The sequence below is a fragment of the Drosophila virilis genome, chromosome X (genome assembly GCF_030788295.1).
Source record: "Drosophila virilis strain 15010-1051.87 chromosome X, Dvir_AGI_RSII-ME, whole genome shotgun sequence".
In the NCBI taxonomy this organism is placed as follows: Eukaryota; Metazoa; Arthropoda; class Insecta; order Diptera; family Drosophilidae; genus Drosophila; species Drosophila virilis.
In genome coordinates, this window is record NC_091543.1 from 11,702,926 (window position 1) to 11,721,394 (window position 18,469).

General features: G+C 41.6%; 2 protein-coding genes across 8 annotated transcripts in view; one reads left to right on the top strand and one right to left on the bottom strand.

Moving 5' to 3' along the window:
• Positions 1-14,807, bottom strand: part of Fas2 (fasciclin 2) — a 97,495-nt gene extending 82,688 nt beyond the window's left edge. For 4 of the 6 annotated variants that reach the window (XM_015169958.3, XM_015169960.3, XM_032440307.2 and 1 more), the window contains exons 1-2: positions 14,570-14,806; positions 11,534-11,965 (exon numbers count right to left, since the gene is read on the bottom strand). In XM_015169958.3, coding sequence (XP_015025444.1) covers positions 11,534-11,609 — 76 coding nt within the window. In that variant the 5' untranslated portion in view covers positions 11,610-11,965; positions 14,570-14,806. Of the gene's footprint in view, positions 1-11,533; positions 11,966-14,569 lie in introns of all 6 variants that reach the window. The other 2 variants (XM_032440304.2, XM_032440306.2) reach the window with 2 other exon arrangements.
• On the top strand, positions 995-10,034 carry LOC6633792 (mitochondrial import receptor subunit TOM40 homolog 1). 2 transcript variants are annotated; one of them, XM_070211292.1, is made up of 3 exons: positions 995-1,118; positions 8,316-9,541; positions 9,615-10,034. In XM_070211292.1, exon 2 carries the CDS (start codon positions 8,354-8,356, stop codon positions 9,518-9,520), a length of 1,167 nt encoding a protein of 388 aa, XP_070067393.1. In that variant the 5' UTR covers positions 995-1,118; positions 8,316-8,353; the 3' UTR covers positions 9,521-9,541; positions 9,615-10,034. The 2 variants fall into 2 exon arrangements, with proteins under 2 accessions (XP_070067393.1, XP_002057312.1); XM_002057276.4 differs by lacking the exon at positions 995-1,118 and adding an exon at positions 2,197-2,432.
• Positions 14,808-18,469: the final 3,662 nt, after the last annotated feature.

Sequence of the window (18,469 nt, forward strand, 5' to 3'; positions counted from 1 at the left end):
TAATGAGTGGGAACAATACCAGATACTAAATGCCAGGTAAAGTGGCAGCTAGTGAAAGCCGAGGCGTAAACAATTGAAAGTGCGCGACTAGACAGATACCCTGTGAGAGCAATGCCGCCCACAGAGTTTGCCAAAAAAATATGCCATGAAACTGGATTTATAAATACGAATATCAGAATACCAGAGTACCCTGTAAGGGACCAGAAGGAAAAACACACTCGAGCAGCAGGCTTGATCAACTTGCCATTTACTAAAGAAATAAATCAATCTGTGGGTATATTAAACATGGCAGCTACCCTGTAACCTCTTGCCAGTCAGTAAACTTTTGGAATGCAAATGATACACCGTTTTTACAAAGGTTGCCTTTGGTTAAAAAGGAAATAAGGTACACTCGACTAACAGATACTCTAGAATGCACATGTACTAAACACTTCTTTACTCAAGATAAACTTTTAAGCTAAGCCTGGCATTCTTGTCAAATAGTTGTAATATATTAATAGCACATTTGAGCATGCTCAACTTGCAAGCACTCTGTAAAATTCAAGCAGACATGTACAAATAACATATAGATATACCTTTGTGCCCCATGCAACCCACTTCTCAGTCATTAAATAGATAAAGGGTGTACATGAATAGACAAAGAAAGACAAACCTACTGCCAGAGGATTAGGCTTGGGCAAAGTTGAATACAATTAAAAGCGACTACGACTGCAAGGGAAAATGGACAATTCGGGACAGAGATTGAAAGATTTGTCAGGCTGTTGGCAAGAATAGTCGGCATATTCGTATCTGCATATATGTACGTATATAACCAAATGAAAACCAATGAAAAACAATAGAAACTCCCGGGCTGGGCGCACTCAACAATTGCCCAGACAGAATCAGGAATTCAGAAATGTGAAATAGAAACGAATTGATTAAACGACTACAATTCTAAAAAAAAAAAAATAAAAATAAAAACAAGAAGCTTAGATGCAACACCAAAGGGCCGGTGAGAGGGTTAGAAAAACAGTCAGGCACCGACAATTGACCTGTGCTCCATGCACTTCGCATTACCAATTACAAGCACAGTCCCAGGCCACAGGCCTTCGAACCAGTGGACCTATGAAATGCAAATGGTAAGTAAGACCATTGGCAACAAATGCGGAACGTCAACGACCACGACAATTGAGGCCGCAATCAGGAAAACGTTGCAAACAGTGCGGCTCGGAGGGCGGGCTGTCAGTAAAAAGGAACTTGAAAACAAAATCGAACTAGGTAGCGCCCCGCACTCATTGTTATGCAATTGCAGTGGCAGAAAGAATGGGTGGGCGGGGTTAGGTTGAGTCAATTAAAAATGCAGCCATTTCTCGATGTGGGCCCCCATATAGTCCAGTCTAACGTCTAAACGTCTGGATTAGGGCCAAAGGCGTTACAAACAGCAAGTGCTCGTATCATTGACCTTTTGGCACACGCCATTGCCCGCTCGCTCCCTCTCTGGCGCTCCGCTCTCTGCTGTGCAAGTAAGACATAATCCAATTAGCAATTAGTTGTGTATGCCAGGCGTCGTCGTCAGGTTACCTGTGCGCAAGAGACCCTCCTTAGATGGTTCAATAGATAGCTGGCCCTGTACAGGTAGAAATAGTAGCAGCAGTTGCAGAACCCGAACCAGAGCCAGACACAGACACAGACACAGAACCCAGAACCAGACCCAAACCCGAAGCCGAACCCAAGCCCAGTTGCAGGCTAGGTTTGGGCAGTGCCTAATGCATTACGCATGCCGACTAAATAACTCAATTTAGTATGCCAGGGGCGCACTTGTATGGCATGCGGCACGTCTGTCAGCGCTTCCTGTTCATCAGCCTGGACTAGTCGCAATCAAAGAAAAAAGAAAAACATTCTGAAACACACACACACACACACACAAACAACAATATGCCAGTCGAGGGTTTATTTATTATATATGTATCTGAAGGCCCATCGTTTGTTATGATAAATATTCCTTGAAGCTGTTTATCATATTTCTTTAAGCACTTAAGTATAGTAGAAATGTATTACAATACTTGTACCTTGCACAAGTATGCATATTAAGCACATGAGTTAACACATACCAAATTTTTCAACACTAGCTCCTATGGTGTGCGAGATCGACAAGCTCACCTGTCTAATATTTACAGGGTATGCATACTAGACACACTCGTAAACAGCTACGGCTGAACACTCATTTTTATTCTTAAGTTGTCAGATTATAAATTTGTAGAAAAATCAGTAACCAAAACAAAACATTTTCGTTTTTCCGACAGATAGAAGTGTGTTAACCAATGGAACTAGAGACCTAAAGCCAGATATTACAAAATAATAAAAACACCACTTAAAAAGCGTTACAAATTTAAGTAATTTTGTGGATTTACGACATTCGGTCATATTTTCTTTCTCAAATTATCATATTTTGGGTAAGTCGTATACAGTATACCCTGTAATACATGCATAGATATGCTGTATATGTAGATGTATAGCCATATATATAGATTTTAATATAGTGAACATATAGACATAGCTATATAGATATAGTGCAAGAGGCACACCTCATAAAGGTTTAGTTTATAGGGTATATCATTATTAAGGAAGATCTTCATGTTAAATGGTTAATATCCCAAAAAATTGTTCATATGATATGACCTCACAGATATATCATATAGGCCAAATAATCAAGGGTATATGTTCTATACGCTTTCTAAACAATTTCAGAAATTTATCATAAAAGTATAATGGCTTAGATTAGGGAACACACTGATGCTGGGTTCCTTAGTTTTATGTGGTTAATACCCCAAAAATCTATTTATTGGACACATTCTTATAGATAACACATGTACTATAAGTACCCATGAGCCATTATATCGTATATGATTCAGTCTATAAAGAACACGGTAATGTTATATGGTTAACCTTTTCTTAAGACATGTTTCTATAGATATATCGGGAATTACAAATACTCAAGGGGCATCTCCTCCATTTATTGTACATATACAATAGCGTATTTATGCTGTGTTTTATGGTGCAGAAGGCACACTTGAATGCGAGGCTTAAGATCAATAACGCATATGCCATATCATTTATTATAATTTCTCAAGAAATTCCTCCGTGGATTGGGTTTCTCTCTTGGTCGGAACTGAAATTGTATTTAAAATTCATTCATCATACTTAAAAAACGCACAACAAAAAATGAAAAAATAAGTTGGGGTAGAAAAAAACAGACAGCTGAGCATGGAGCTTGAGGTGGGGGCGCGAGTAAAGGGATAGGGGCGGGTAGGGGCAACAATGGAGCAGCAAAACAATCCTTCATTTGTATTTACAATGCATTTTTTGTAGCCAACACCCCCCCTCCCTCCCCCACGCAGTCCATCTCTCTCAACCCACAACGCCCTGCTCCCGTAGTTGTTGTTGTTGTTGTTTTTTCGCGCAATAATTTTCTGTTGTTATTTTTTTAATTCTTTTTTGTTGTTTTTTACTTTTTTTGTTTTTTTAAGCTGGTTTTGGGTTTTGCTACTTATTGTTTGTGTTTTTGTAATTCCGCTGGCATAATGCGGGTATTCAGTTTTCCCCTACCCAATCCAATCCAATCCAACCCAACCCACCACACCCGACCCCCCTTCGCTTGCATTGCCACTGAGAAAAAGTTGTTTAATGGCATCCCAAGAAGCTCGAAATGTAGCTGGAGCTGGCGGGCAGGCAGAAAGGGGCGCTTCAGTAGAGACACTTGAAACTGACACAAACATTGGCATAATTTTCCTTTTTTTTTTATGTATTTTTCTCTCAACTCATTTTGTTGCTTTTGTGAGCTCATTTTCATTTCGCCGACTCGCGTTTCGCATATTTTGGATACAGATTCAAATCCACTTGTAATTATGCCACATGGCAGCGAGTGTGAGACACATTTTGTGTTGCACTTGAGCTTGAAAATGATGAGGACCGCAGCTCGTTTTGTTGCAAGTTTTGATTATAATTAATCGAAAGCAACAGGGCAAATTTGTGTTTTTTTCATCTTGAGCATAATTGCCTGACGCCCCACGTTGGGCGCCGCACAGAGCACTGGAGGAAAGTTTGGCTGCGGTCCGGGCGTAGTTCATAATATCTACAATATATGAATGCTGTCCCAGCTACTTACTCATAATTAGCCCCCCCAGCATGGCTGTCGAGCGGGCTTTTTTGGGCGCTCGACAGACACACACAGAGAGAGAAAGAGATAGAGATAGAGAGAGAGACAAAGACAGAGGCTGACGCAGAGGCAGAGGCAGGCGCGCATCGGGCAGGGCGCGGGTGACCGCCGCAGCTCATTTGCACTTAATTTATGGGTCTGCATAAAAAGATGGCTGGAGCTGGAGCTGGAGCTCGCGGTGGCAAAGGGCGGGGGGACGGGAGCATGCAACAATGGTTGCTAATTATGCGCAAGTTTTTGGATCAACTTCAACTAATTGTCTGTCAGTGTGGCACAAGGCGACTCCCGCGCCGCCCAAAAATACAGATGGAAGTCAAGTCAAGTGCAGAGGCAGGCCAAAGTTATGCAAATAATATGTACGCATACAAATGTATATATGCATATACATATATATATTTATAAATACTCACAGTAGATACTCGAGTAGAAGTCCATCTATGCATTGCAGATTGCGCACATTATGCAGCTCATTATAATCATTATTTGGTTGTGAGACAAGTCCCGAGCTAATCATAATTTTCCGACGTGTAAGTCCTTCGACTAAAGTATTTTCTACTTTTTTTTGGGACTAGATTTGTGCAAGCAAGCCCGCACGTCTCTCTGAATTAAACTCTGGAAGCTGGGCGCGTGTGGAAGAAACGCGTGATTGATGGTGATTGATTGCCATGGCACAAGGTTTTTTGTTGAAACGTTCGCTCGCAAGTGAAGTTTTTGATTTTATCAAAGCCGAACTTATTTGAACCTGGTAGCCAAATTTTTGATTTATCATGAGTCGAATCGTAAGACGGAGTAGTTGGCTAAGGAACAGTCGAGTCTGAAGCTGAACTAAAGCATTTTTTTTATACACTTGTAGAGGGTATCATAAATTTGTCATGACATCTCCGTTCTCATAAAGTAGCTATATTCTAGATAATGGATCAAAGAGTAGGTTCTTGTGTGAAGTGAAATATCTAGACCAGCCTCAAGAGGAATACATAAGCTTTAGATAACTTTAAACAACTTGTCGATACATACTTGATAATAAGCAACTGACTTATTGCGATCTCTGTTTGTGTACGAAAAGTTTACAACAATTTGTTAGGTTCATTATTAACCTGATTTGGCCTATTTGCCGAAGTTCATCGAGAGCATTGTTTTGCTTGTTGTGCGAACTAAATACCTAACGGACATATTGCACTTTAAGACAAATTATTGTTGGTGTTGTTATTGTTGTTGTTGTTGTGTTTTATGTTCTTGTTGGTTTTAATAAAAGTAAATGCGCGACTTGAAACGCAGCGAGTTGCCATGGCGCAAACAAAAGCGGCCCAAAAAACCAGCCAACGCCAACAAAAGACAATTGTTGAAGCTAGGGGCACGGAATGGGTGGGGAAGGGGGGGGGGAGATCTAGGCACGAACATGGACAACTGCTCCATAAAAATGCCCCTTACTGGATTAAAATTAAAGCAAGACCGCGAGGGCGAGAGGGAGGGAGAGCCAAGCCGCTGCACAGCGCTAAATGGGGGCATAGAAAATGCTGTAGGCGATTGTGAGGGAGGGTAAGGGGTTGTCTGGCGGGGGCTGGGTTTGAGTGTAGGCATGCCACATAAAAGACGTGGCTACAATTCTTTTTCTACGCACGGCCAGACTGGCAACATAATTGGAATTTCCTTTTTCCTGCCTTGCCTACAGTACGCTCAAGTGCCACAAAAGACCAGGCTCAAGAGTTGCCTCCGCTTGTTGCTGACCATCAGCTGCCCCAACAACGACAACAACAACAATGCAACAATGGTTGCAACAAAAGCAACAACAACAACAACATCGGACTTCATCAAGACTGCGACTCGTCGTCAAGAGTTGCCTCAAAAGCGTTTCCCAAGAAATTCAAACATGTCGCTGGATTTTTGAATTTGGGCGCTTGCGTGGCAAAGCGATTTATATGACAGTTATTCGGCTGCTTCTTCTTGCTCATTTCTGTTGTATCTGTGCTTCGTTAAGCTCAAGGGTTAAGGCGAATGACGCCCCCCTGTACCGACCCACCACAGCTAAAATAACAAATTAAGACAAGAACAAAGATCATTTTCATATACTGTATACATATAGTTGTTCAGCATTTGATCGTGTGTCTATTTCGAAATGCAATTTGTGAGGTTAGCTACAAGTTATTTTGATTACTTCCAAGCGAGGGTCACAAAAATGTTCTTTGTTTTTGTTTTTTCTGCTTCTACTCAAACCCAAGAATATCAATGCCAAATCCAATTCTCAAAGGTTATATATATTTTAAATATTTTGTTTCTTTACAAATCTAAAGCATTCTATGTTTGTTTTTCTAAAAGTAGCTTCAAACGTAAGACTTGAACACCAAAGTCTGTCTGTTCTGTAGTGCGTCCCTCTATCCGTCTGTATGAACGCAAGGATCTCAGACCCTACAAGAGCTGGAGTCGATAACTTTTCCCGTTGCTAAGCAATCGATAAATATCGATGGCGAAACCCTGCTCGTTTTTCAGCAAATCTCTTAGGTTTTAAGAGCTAGAATCGCCAAATTAGACATCTAGCTTCTAGAATACACAGATCGAGTAACTTTCGTTTTCTAGCTAGATATAGAAGTTGAATATTCATTATTATCCTTTTATCCTTGTTTCTACTTAATGCCAATTGTTTACCTCAAGCGCTTTTAAATCGGCCTTTGTCTGATGTATTGCAACTTTGCTGGCATAATTTCTGCCTTTTCCAGCACTGTTCTCAGGCTCCAGCGAAAGCTGTTGGGCAATTAAGTGGGCTAGTTCCCAGTCGCGGCTAATTAGAACGCGTCACACTCGTCAGCTCGGACTTTTTTTTGAGCAGACTTTGTGTCATCAGTCGAAAGCCGCACGGACAGGGCCAGCGGGTGGGTGGGGGGTACAGCCATAAAAAATAAAATATGAAACACACCCGTTTAATGCAACGAGCGCAGGTTAATGCGCGCTCGCTTGCAACATCAATTGAGGGGCATGCGGCACGATGACGAGTTCTTTTCATGTCGTTTCAACAAAATCCGCTCACAAAAAAAAAAAAAATTAAAGAGAAGTGAAAAAGAAGTTGCCCAGAGATACAGTTAAGCAGCTGAAAAAATGTTGTACATGTTCACAAAAAAGTTGCGTCAATTAATTTCATTTAGTTTTTATTTATTTTTTTTTTTTTTTGTATTTTTGCCTTTTTTGTGGGGGGGGGGGGGTCATTGTGCGTTTGTCATGACATGTGTAACGCACTGAGTGAGAGGGTCCAAACAAGTAGAAATGGTCTAATCGGGATGCCCGACTAGGGTATACCCTGAACCTTCTGCTGGAGGGATGGCTGCAGTTTACGACTAGCTCCAAAAATAAGATTTCGATATTGATTTCTTATCGATTGCCTGGAAACGAAAGAATTTATCGATTATCGGCAACAAATTCGTTTAATTCTCTAGCTCTTATAGTTATTTTTAAATGCGATGTGTTTTATTATTTTGTGCAAAAGTTTGTATGACAAGCAGCAGGCATGGCAACTATTTTCAGTCAGCTGCAATTGCAGAATCGATCTAATACACCTTTTTTGAAAGTCTACTTATATTCAATTCAAACAGGGCTGGAATAATTCCCTTTTATAGAGCTTAAAGAAACCATATTTTCTTCTTAAATACTAATAAGAACTTAGCTCCATATGTTTATTTTTGCCCCAACAATTGAACACAATACAGTTCGGGGTCAGCTAACTTGATAGTGCTTTAATTAAAACTGCCTTTTAGGGTACGTTTAAATTCGTCAAGCAGCAATTAGCTTCTGTTTTATTTGTTTTTTGTTAATGTTGTTGTTCAGAATTCGGTCTGGTCAGATCCGGTATAAAATACCGGTATGGGTCTGCAGTAGAGAAAGGTTAGACAAAGGCTGATGACGATTAGAAAAGAAAGAGAGAGAGAGAGAGAGCGAGAGAATTTTAGAAGAGCAAAGAGTGGAGTAGAGAAAGAAAAAGTGGTTCGACAAATGAAGCGGATGTGGTAATTGGTCGCCGTTTTCTTTTAGCTGTGGGATACTTAACTGGGCCGGGGATTACAGAGTCCAAACTCTATTCTATTCTAATGCTAAGCAAATTCTACAAAAAAAAAAAAACACAAACACAAATCCACAGATCTTAAGCAGAGCAGAGCAGAGCGGAGAGCAGCAACCATGGGCAATGTGCACACGCTAGAGGAGGGCAAGGTCCATGGGCATGGTCATGGACGTGGGCAGGGACAGGGGCGGGGTCAGGGCAAGGGCTATGAGAAGGAGAAGCTTTATCGATTCTTTGGCATACGCATGGCCAACGAGGGCGATGGCTATAGCATAACCGGGCAGCGGCGTGCGGAAATACAGATGAAACAGGAGGAGAATCTGGAGACAGCAGGCCCAGGAGGGACGCGTTCCGCCGCTGCGGTTGCCGTCGGCGGTCTGGCAGTGCCGGCGACAGCGTTGCCAGAGCGTTTAGGGAATCCAGGCACTGTGGCGGAATTGCATCGTCGATGCCACGATATGCTGCCGCAAACATTTGACGGCTTCCGACTGAACGTTAGCCGCGCCCTCGGCAGCAATGTGACCGTCGGGCATTCCCTGCAGGTGGGCAACCGGCCGCAAACCGCCGACTGTCAGTTCAATGCCAGCTATATGGGCCAGCGCCAGCACGAGCTAACTGGCGAGGCATACCCAATGATCATTGGCGAGGTGGATGCCCACGGCAATGTGACCGGCACACTGATGCACTTCATCACGCCACGATGCCGTGGCAAACTGACGACCACCATACTCGACTCGGAGGTGCAGAGTTCGCGCCTCTTTCTAGACTACTTTGGCAACAATTACAGCTGCACCTGTGTCCTGAGCAACATCGATCTGGCGCAGCGTATGGGCGTCTTTGTGGCATCCTATCTGCAACAGGTCACACCTGAGCTGGCGCTGGGAGTCGACTATATCTATCAGCGCGAGGACATTGTGCCCGGCGGCCAGGCGGCACTCGTCTCGGCGGTGGCACGCTACCAGCAGGAAAATCGACAATGGTCCGCCATGCTCAGCCTGCACGCCCTGGAGCTCTGCTATACGCAGTTCTATGGCCAGAGTCTGGGCGCCAGTGTCCAGCTGCAGGCGAATATCTTGAAGCGCCAGGCAATATCGCGGCTGTGCTATCATTGCCATATGCCCAGGGTTGGGTTCAGTTTTCGCGGCGGCATCGACACACGCGGCGTCATCAGCGCCGTCTGCGAGAAGCGACTCGAGCCGCTGCCCATTCTGCTGCAGCTCAGCGGCAAACTGAATCATTTGACCAGTCGCTTTCGCTTCGGCCTGGGCCTGACACTGGGCTAAACATGGATGCGACATGGTTTGGTGCGTATGTCCTCCACTTCTCGCCCTCTCTATCACCTGCTGACTCCCTCTCACTCTCCCTGCCTCTTTGTAGACCCTCAATTTCAGCCACTTGACGAACAAGCAACAGCTTGATCAGCTTTTGCCTTGGAATCTGCCACAGGGCGTGCAACGAATTGTTGAATGCCCTTTGCTGTGCCACAGTCGTAAATGCTTGTTTAAATTAATCAAATTCGAAGGAGGGGCTGGCGCCGTTTTGGTGTGCGTTTTGGTTCACGCCCAGCACTGCAGTGGGCCCAAGAAACAGCTCGAAGTAATAATAAAAACAGATAAAAATATATTTAAAAGAAGTTGAAATTCAAATGAAAAAGATGCCCAAATTCAAATTAGATACATTTTTGAAAAGCTCTTCTCAAATTCAGCGGTTTTATACAACTTTTCAAAAGTACAAAAACGCAACAGTAAGATACACGAAAATTCAGAAATTATGTTAATTTAATAAACCGAAATTTATTTAAACAAAAGTAATTGCTGCTGACGATTTTCTCATTTTTCTTTTCAGAGTTTGTGCGCCTGACAGAGCTTATGAGAACCAAGTTTCGTCTAGATTCATAGGAAATACATTTCATTTCGATCACTCGTTTGTCTGTCAAACTAAGCTATAGCGAGTCAGCTGTCGACACGGATCAGGAACATATATATTATATATAGAATCCAACAAATTTGTCTCTAAAAGTGCGCTACTGCATTTTATTCAAGTTTTTCTTGGAGTTTGTTATTTTTTAAACCAAACAAAAGTCTTCTTCGTACGAATTGTAGCGAGTAGCTGCCAACGAGTAAATTTTGCTCGTCGGAATATTTTGAGCTTCAAAGCTTGATTTGAACATTTGTACTTGTTTTTCCATCAAAATATCGCATATTCAGCGAGATAATGGCACTTATTGCGACGAGTAGCTACACTCGCTGGAATATTTCAAACATTATAATTGCAACGGAACGTCAAATACAAGCATATTCACTTGCATTCCAGCAAAATGTTTGAATATTCATCGAGATTGTGAAAAAGGTGGTTATATCTATCTAACAAGCGACACTCGCTGGAATATTCCGTGCATCATAATCGCAACGGAAGGTCAAACTCGAGCATTTTCACTTGTATTTCCAGCAAAAATGTTGAATATTTATCGAGATTGTGAAAAATGTCGTAATATCTGTCACATTTGCTGCACAAATATTTGCGCACGAAACGTTTATGGGCCCAGAAGTCAGGTGATGGTAAATTCAATTTCGTTCAGCCGAAATGACTTGAACAAATGCGACAATTGTAACTCCCTTGTGGCCCTAATCGCCCGACTGTTTATAATATTTGCATTAACGCTCATCTCGATTACGTTTGTCTCTCCGGTTGCTGTTTTCTGTGCCAGCGATAAACGCGACTCAACTCGCTGTCCGCCGTGCTAGGCCCAAGCGCAAATATTGACACAAGGAGCAAAGCGATAAGAGCCTAGTCCCGGGCCCGGGCCCGGGTTTGAAATTGGGTTCTTTGGCTATGAAATGTTGTTTTTGGGTCTTATTTGCTTGCCAGCTTGTTGGAAACAAACGCCCAGGGTCTCAGGTAAGCAAGCAGCGAGAGTAATTCGTTCTACATATCTTTGGCGAGATATCGAGCGGAATTTTATGAAATGCTGTTTTATGATTAGGCATTTTTTGCTGCCTAATGCCAACTGGACTGGATTGCCATGTTTATTATAATGTACATGTTTGTACAGGCATATTACATCAAAGCAATGCCCAGCCGTTTAATTCCCCATACTGCCGCACTACTCGTTGGTTTTATGTGTATAATTTTGATTTTGCCATTATTTCTTCTTTTTTTTCTAGAGCAATTTACGCTTTACAACTTCATTTCACATTGCCCGCTCGTGTCTAATTATAAAATGCGAAAATGCGAAATTGCAAATTGCATTTTGCAGTGGGGCAAACACGAACACACATATTCAGAGAACCACTCACCTATAGTCAAGCAGCTACAGAGCACCACATAGAGTGTGGCGAGTTGAGCCACTCGCTGCCTTTGCAGTTGGCCCATTTTCCTCTTCTGGTTGTTTGTTTTGGCTCTGCTGTTGTTGGTGTTTTTGTTGTTGTTGACTTTTCTTGTCGTTCACTTTTCGCACAAGAATTCAATTGTATATTCTTTTTTTCCGTTTTGTTTAAATCAGTTTTCGTTTTTATTCTTATTGTTTACGGCACACAGAAAAAAAAATTTATAAAAAATTCGCAGTTGCTTTAACGTGATTTTAATTTTATAATTTGCGCACTATTTAGAAAAACACACACTCGACGCCAATTAGCGAGAGCTAACGCGAACGAGTAGTTAGAACACTTGACTTTAAGACTGTATCTCAATTGCGGTCGTCCTTGAGTTTATCGTGCGGTGTTTGGCATCTGAAAAGAAACAGAAACGTGTAGCATATGGTTAGTATTTGGGTAAATTAGCCTTAGCTTTAACGAGTAGCGAGTAACGAGTAGTAAGTGACGAATAACAGCCTAGCAAATAGGATTGAAATAGGACTTAAGCAATTGACATTGCAGTTGACCGTTTTCGGCTCCAAAACAAAGCCAGAGTTAAGCTAAACAACGTTGACTTAAACGAATAACTTCGAACGTGTGACGAGTAGCAAACTACCGAATGAACAGGCTAACCGACTGTCAAAGTATCAAATCAAACTCAGAGGAAACTCAGCGAATTGACTGCTGATTGGATTAAATTGCAATTTTAGCCACAGCTAAGTTAAAAACTGAAACGAGTGTCTGTGAACGAGTAACGAGTAGAATATAAGAGAATGAGCTTGCCAACTCTCAAAGTAACAAATCGAAGTAACTTAGCTAACTGACTTTGCTGCTAAAGTTAAACTGTAAACTCAACGGGTAACGAGTGGCAAACTAACAAATGAGCTTGCCAACTTTTAGAGTGGCAAATAGAATTCACTCAGCTGTCTTTGCTGCTAAAATAAAATTCCCAACTCAGCCACAATTGAATTAACAAACTGCAACGAGTAACTTTCAACGAGTAACGAGTAACAAACTAACGAATGACCTTACCAACTTTCAAAGTGCCTAGCAGAACACAGGAAATTGACTTTGAGCTGAAACTTTAGTCGCTTGCAGCGAGTGAGCAGAACTAACGAATGGCAAAAGGCAAAGTTTGCAGCAAGTGACAAAACTGAATGTCTGACAATTGGATTTAGCGCTGAGCCGCAACTCGTTAAAATGCCAAATGTTGGCCTTTACTTTTGGCCAGCAACTGACTCAACAATAAAGAACGTTGAAAACGCATCGCAGCCGCCGCCGCCGTCGCTGCCGTCGCTGCTGCGTCACACACGGGCGATTTTGTAGCGACAGCGTCAACTGGAACCGGCGACGGCGGCAGCGAAAAAACTTGTCTGTGACTGAGTCGCAAGTGCGAGGCGATTATGAGTGAGCGTATGTGTGTGTGTGAGAGTGTATCTTTTGCGCTTTGGCTTTGTCTTTTCCTCTTCGCCTCCGCATTCTAAAGTTGGCAGCAGAGCAGCAAAACCTGCTGCCGCAGCGACTGCGACTGCGAGTGCGATGCACACATGTGCGTTGCACAGCCTGCCCGCTGCTTGGCCAGGTTTTTGTAACGGAAATTACTGCGTTGTCTGCAGTTGGAACACGTCGCGGCACAAAGGAGGGGGCAGCGTGCTCACACGCATACTTAAAGAGCAAGGAGAAAAATTATAACATGCAAGAATTTATTTAATATTTGCTGCTTGATTTTTCCAATAAACTTCGTTGATGCTTATCGTGCAGGTAGCTGCTCATTCTGCGTGCGTGCGTGTGTGTGGGTGGGCGCGCTCTCCGTAAAAACACTGAACATCAGTGAACGTGATTTGGAGAGCGACTAAAGAGAGCGCGCAAAGCTTTGTGAGAGCGCGTTAAAAGCGCGCGTTCAATTTTGTTTGCCTTTGTTGTTGCAATTTTGATGTTTTGACATTTCGTAACGGCCGCACGATAAGCAGCTAAACTGACTCACGCTCTCACTAATACACACACTCACACACACACACACACACATATGTTCTTTAAGCAACGCTAAATTGCATGCCTATGCAAATGTCCTTGAACTGCAACAGGTTCGATTGGCCAATAGCGCCCGTCTCCATGCACTGGCAGCCTGGCAACGCCGCCGATAACCAATAGAATTAAAGGCGAACAGCCCCCTGCACTTAATCGATAGAACTCCGCTGGCCTTGAAATTTGTTTTCTCTAGAGCGCAGCCCCTAGTTTACGCCAGGAGAATAAGAGCTCTAGAGCCAAAAACGATTCGCAGCAATATTTTCAAAATACTTTGCAACACTATTTTCCAGACCGTTTGGAATTTTGAATGTTTCATTTTTTCGGCTTCTTTCGAAAAAAAAAAAAAAAACTTGTAGCTTTTCTGTTAACATGCATACTTTTCTGTCGCTCACTGTATGTGTTAATAACGCAACAACAAACAGAAGAAAAAAAACTAGGTAAAAAATAACAACAACTGGGCGTCATTCCCCAAGCGGTACAAAAAAAACCTGTTTTTCCAAAGCATTAAAATTTTCTTTGCGTTACGTTTACTCAATTATTTATTACAATATGTTGTATTCGCTTTGACAAAGAATGCACTCGAGAGTTGTTTGTTTGTTGTTTTTTTTTTGCCAATAACATTTTGGCCACACAAATAATAATTTAATAATGCAGCACGTGACTCACGGCCTTAAGAAAAAAAAAAACGAGACAAATTTAGTTGACCAAAAGTCGAAGAAATAAACATTTTTAATAAACTCAACGTCACAGCAATATTTTTCATATATGTATGTATTTGTATCTGTTTATATTTTTGCGCTTGTGTCACACGCATTTTTTTCTAGCTATTTGTTTATTTTTAAATATTTCCGACCAAAAATGCGTGCACTACAAAAATAAAAATAAGGCGAAAAAAACAAAAAAAAAATAAAATAAAAAACAGACAGAGGGGAAACAAAAAGCAAGTATTACCAATATTTTATTGTCTAACTGGCACACACACACACATAGACACACACATGCAGTGAAAGAGACGAGGCGAGACACGTTACGTACATGCGATAAACGTTAAGAACTCGCGGTCCGTGTTACCACAGTTAACTAAATTACGAGCTTGGACAATGCCAACACACACGACGGCAAACGGTAACAACGGCAGGCGACAAAGAGCAGACGACGTCCACTCGCCACGACAAACGAAATGAGAATGAATTGAAAGTTCGGTGCGCTCTCTCTCTCTGTCTGGCATAGCAGAACGCTGGTTAGGCGGGTTGGCGCGACGCGTTAGCAACATGGCTGCAGCAACATGCTTAGCCACATGAACATGCAACGGTTGGGTTTAACGGCTGCGACAACGCGACGCCGCTGCCGCCGCCGTTGCTGCTGCGGGCGCTGCTGCTGTCGCGACGCAACACAGAAAAACGTTGCTGCCAGTCGCCAGCCGTAAATGTTGCGAGAGAGCGTGAACTCGGCAACATTAACATCAGCAACAAATTATATTATAGGCAGTTGAACAATTTTCAATGCACAGTGGACAGAAATTGATTTGAAAAAAAAAAAACATTTAGCTTAATTAGGAAAAATGATATTCTTCTTGTCTATATATGCATGTGCCTTTATTAAAATTAGCGCTATTTAAATTACATTTTTCGAGAGTCAAAATGTGTTAAGAGTTATCTAAATATATGTATACAAATTTTGAATGCAACGAATATTAATTAAATAAGTGTATGGTATGTATGTATGTATGTATGTATACATACACATGTATGTACTTCCAATCATTTTCCGTATTTAAAATTTCCTAAGAAAAATAATAAAAGCAATTGCTGAGAAATACCCCACATCATAAATTTCCAGCTAGCTGCTTTTTTTAAATTTATATAAATTTATTTTATTATAATTAGTATTTTTACTAATCTACATGTAAACTTATGCTTCATGAAACTAAGATTATGTGTATACATATATATTTTTGATATTTCGCTGGAGCGGCAACATTTTCTTGTGGCCACTTGTTGCCCATTTTCGAATGTAGCGCAACATTTCGCATATTGCAGGCAACATGCTGCGCTATACCCAAGAACTGTTCTGTCAACGTCAGCAACAAAAGTGCAGATCGCTTGCACCGTGGTTCGTGACTCAAATAAACGAAAGCGAAAAGTCAATAGCGAGTTGTGTGCATACAATGCATAATATTTAAAATAGACAAATAAGTGTGTTTCTATTTATATTTATTTACAATAATAACAACTATTAGTTGACTTGATTATAAAGCGTATATTAAAAAATAGGGCGATATTATTAAGCATGATAACAAATTAATGAATATAATATATGAAACAAACTGTTTTAGGGATAAGGGATATGTAGGCGTGCCATTCAATTCAATTTGATTAATATTTATTATATGTTTTTTATTTAGTTTAATTATATTTAAATAATATTTTAGTCCTTGGTTATTTTTTGTTCTTTCATTTTACGGTTCTGAATATTTTGCAAGACTTTTTAACATGGAATAATTTGTAAGAATTGTGCTGATAACAAATGTGTTTTTGTTTTTAGCACTGATAAAATAATATTATATATGCTCTGGGTGCATTTAGTTAGGGGCCACTGTATGCAAATAAGCCTCAAGGGCTAACAAAGGGAATTACGAAATTTAGCTATAACTAGGAAAATGGAAAGAAAATAAAATCACGCCAAATCAACGGAGAGATACGAATGGGATTGGTACGCTGTTCGGCGTGACTTTGGGACGGATGGGATTGATACGCTGTTCGCGCGGCTTTGGCAATTTGCTAAATGCAACTGCGTATCTGACAGATGCGAATGCGATTCGCAGATACGAATTACAGCGTTTGGCTGCAGTTATCTAGCTGCTGGCCCTTCGCACTGTTGTTGTTGTTGTTGTTATTGTTGCTGCTGTTTTGGCATGCCCTGGCAATTTATCAGCATAGAGCGGCGTACAACACCCCCTCTCACCCAGTCAATTGCCAACCCCCGCCCCGTCGTTTGCCAATAAGTGATTTATTGCATTGTTATTTTGTCGTTGATGTCGCACTTGCTGCAAATGCGTTTTATTTATTGCCCCAAACGATTTGAAGTGTGTTAATTTTATTTCCATTTTTCACCACCGTCCGTCCCCCCCAACCCCCTCTAGAGACTTCCGGAGCAAGCCATTAAATAATTTTGCACAGTCGCTGTGTGGGAAATATGACCCGACCTTTAGCTTAAGTTCAGAATATTTCAATTTTCATATTTTGGCTAATCGCATTTGACTTGAGGCGTCTTCTGTCCGCCCTTAGAGCCTAGGGCTTCCATAGTCATAGCCAGTCTCTCTGTCAGTCAGTCAGTCACTTAGTCAACCTGTTAATCAATCAGTCTGCCTTTCAGCCAGTTAGTCCGTCAATCTGTAAGTTAGTCAGTTAGTCCTCCAATCGCACAGTCAGTCAGACATTCCATCCGGTCAGTCAGTGAATCAGTAAATGTGTCAATCTGTTAGTCAGTCAATCAATCAGCTCGCCAGCCAGTCACGCTGATTATCAGTCAGTCCATAATTAGGTTAATCAGTCAGGCCTTCAATCTATCAATCAGTCACTCAACCAATGAGTTAATTAGTCTGCTAGTCAATCAGTTAGTAAATAAGTTTAGTCAGTCCGTCAATCGATCAGTCAATCAGTGAACCGATCGGTGGGCCTATCTGTTTGTTCATCCGTGCAGTAAGCTAATCAGTCAGTCAGTAAATCAGTACATCAGTCAGTCAGTAAATTAATCAGTTAGTCAGACAGTCAATCGGTCAATCAGCACAAACTTTGTTTTAATAGACTTCAAACATTTATTCAGCATAATAGAACACGGTAAAGGGTGTGTGTATTTTGCCCAGGACATGCGACTACTATCGCCAGCAACTCAAGTGTGTGTGTGTTGGTGTGTGTGTGCCAAGCAGGATGCCTGCGGCTGAGCAACAGAAATAACTCAGGTATTTGATGCGCTTGCGAGTCCTTAGAGGTAACATTTGACTAATTTATTGATCCATTTATGGATTTTTGGGACTTAGATTTTCTAAAACATTGACATTTTATTTATAGCATTTATGTTTTAGATAAAAATAATGCGTGAAATTCACATCTAAAGCTAAACGGGCACGGTGTATCTTCGCACGGAGATATGAAGAGCTAAAGCGACATAATTCTGAGCGTTTGTTCTGCGAGCAAATCTCTGAGGGGTTTTAAGAGCTGACATGCAGCTAAAGTATCTTGTATTTAATAGCGAATGAGCATTTGGTGTTGGTTGAAAAGGGTACAGGGTATTCGCTAGTCGTGCACTTCCAAATAGAGCACTCTTTTGCGCTGTTTTCTATCGGTGTAATAAACTTAATGCCTAGAAAATGTTTTGGCTTAGCAGCTGGGTGGTCTAAGACAAAGACGTTGGCCACGAATTTCGTGTTACAATTTGGTGAGGAGCTCAGTTTACAGCGTCGCGACGCGGACACCTGCAGCAGGGCAAAGTTGATTGGGAACTTAATTATCGAGCGAGTAGCCGCGCTGCAGACAAATTTCTCTCAAATTACCAAAGGTCCAATTCCAATGCTGATAAAATGGTTAATAACTCAATAAGCAATTAGAGGCAGAATGTTCTTAACCCTCAGCTCGATGCTGTTTACCTGTCTGGGCCACAAAGCCATTGACTGACAGGTTTTGTCTGCAAGAGCTCTTAACTCTCCGCCGCCAATGCACCAGTTCAATCCATATCTATATCTAGGTGTGCTCTGTACTCTGTGGGTGCATCATCCTCGGCTGACTAATGATGCCCGCAGCCAGCAGGCCAGCAGCTAGCAGTTAAGAAGAAGCAGCATATCCCCCATTCAAG

Coding starts and splice junctions, on each gene's coding strand:
- LOC6633792 (XM_070211292.1), top strand. CDS start 8,354: ATGGGCAATGTGCACACGCTAGAGGAGGGCAAGGTCCATGGGCATGGT.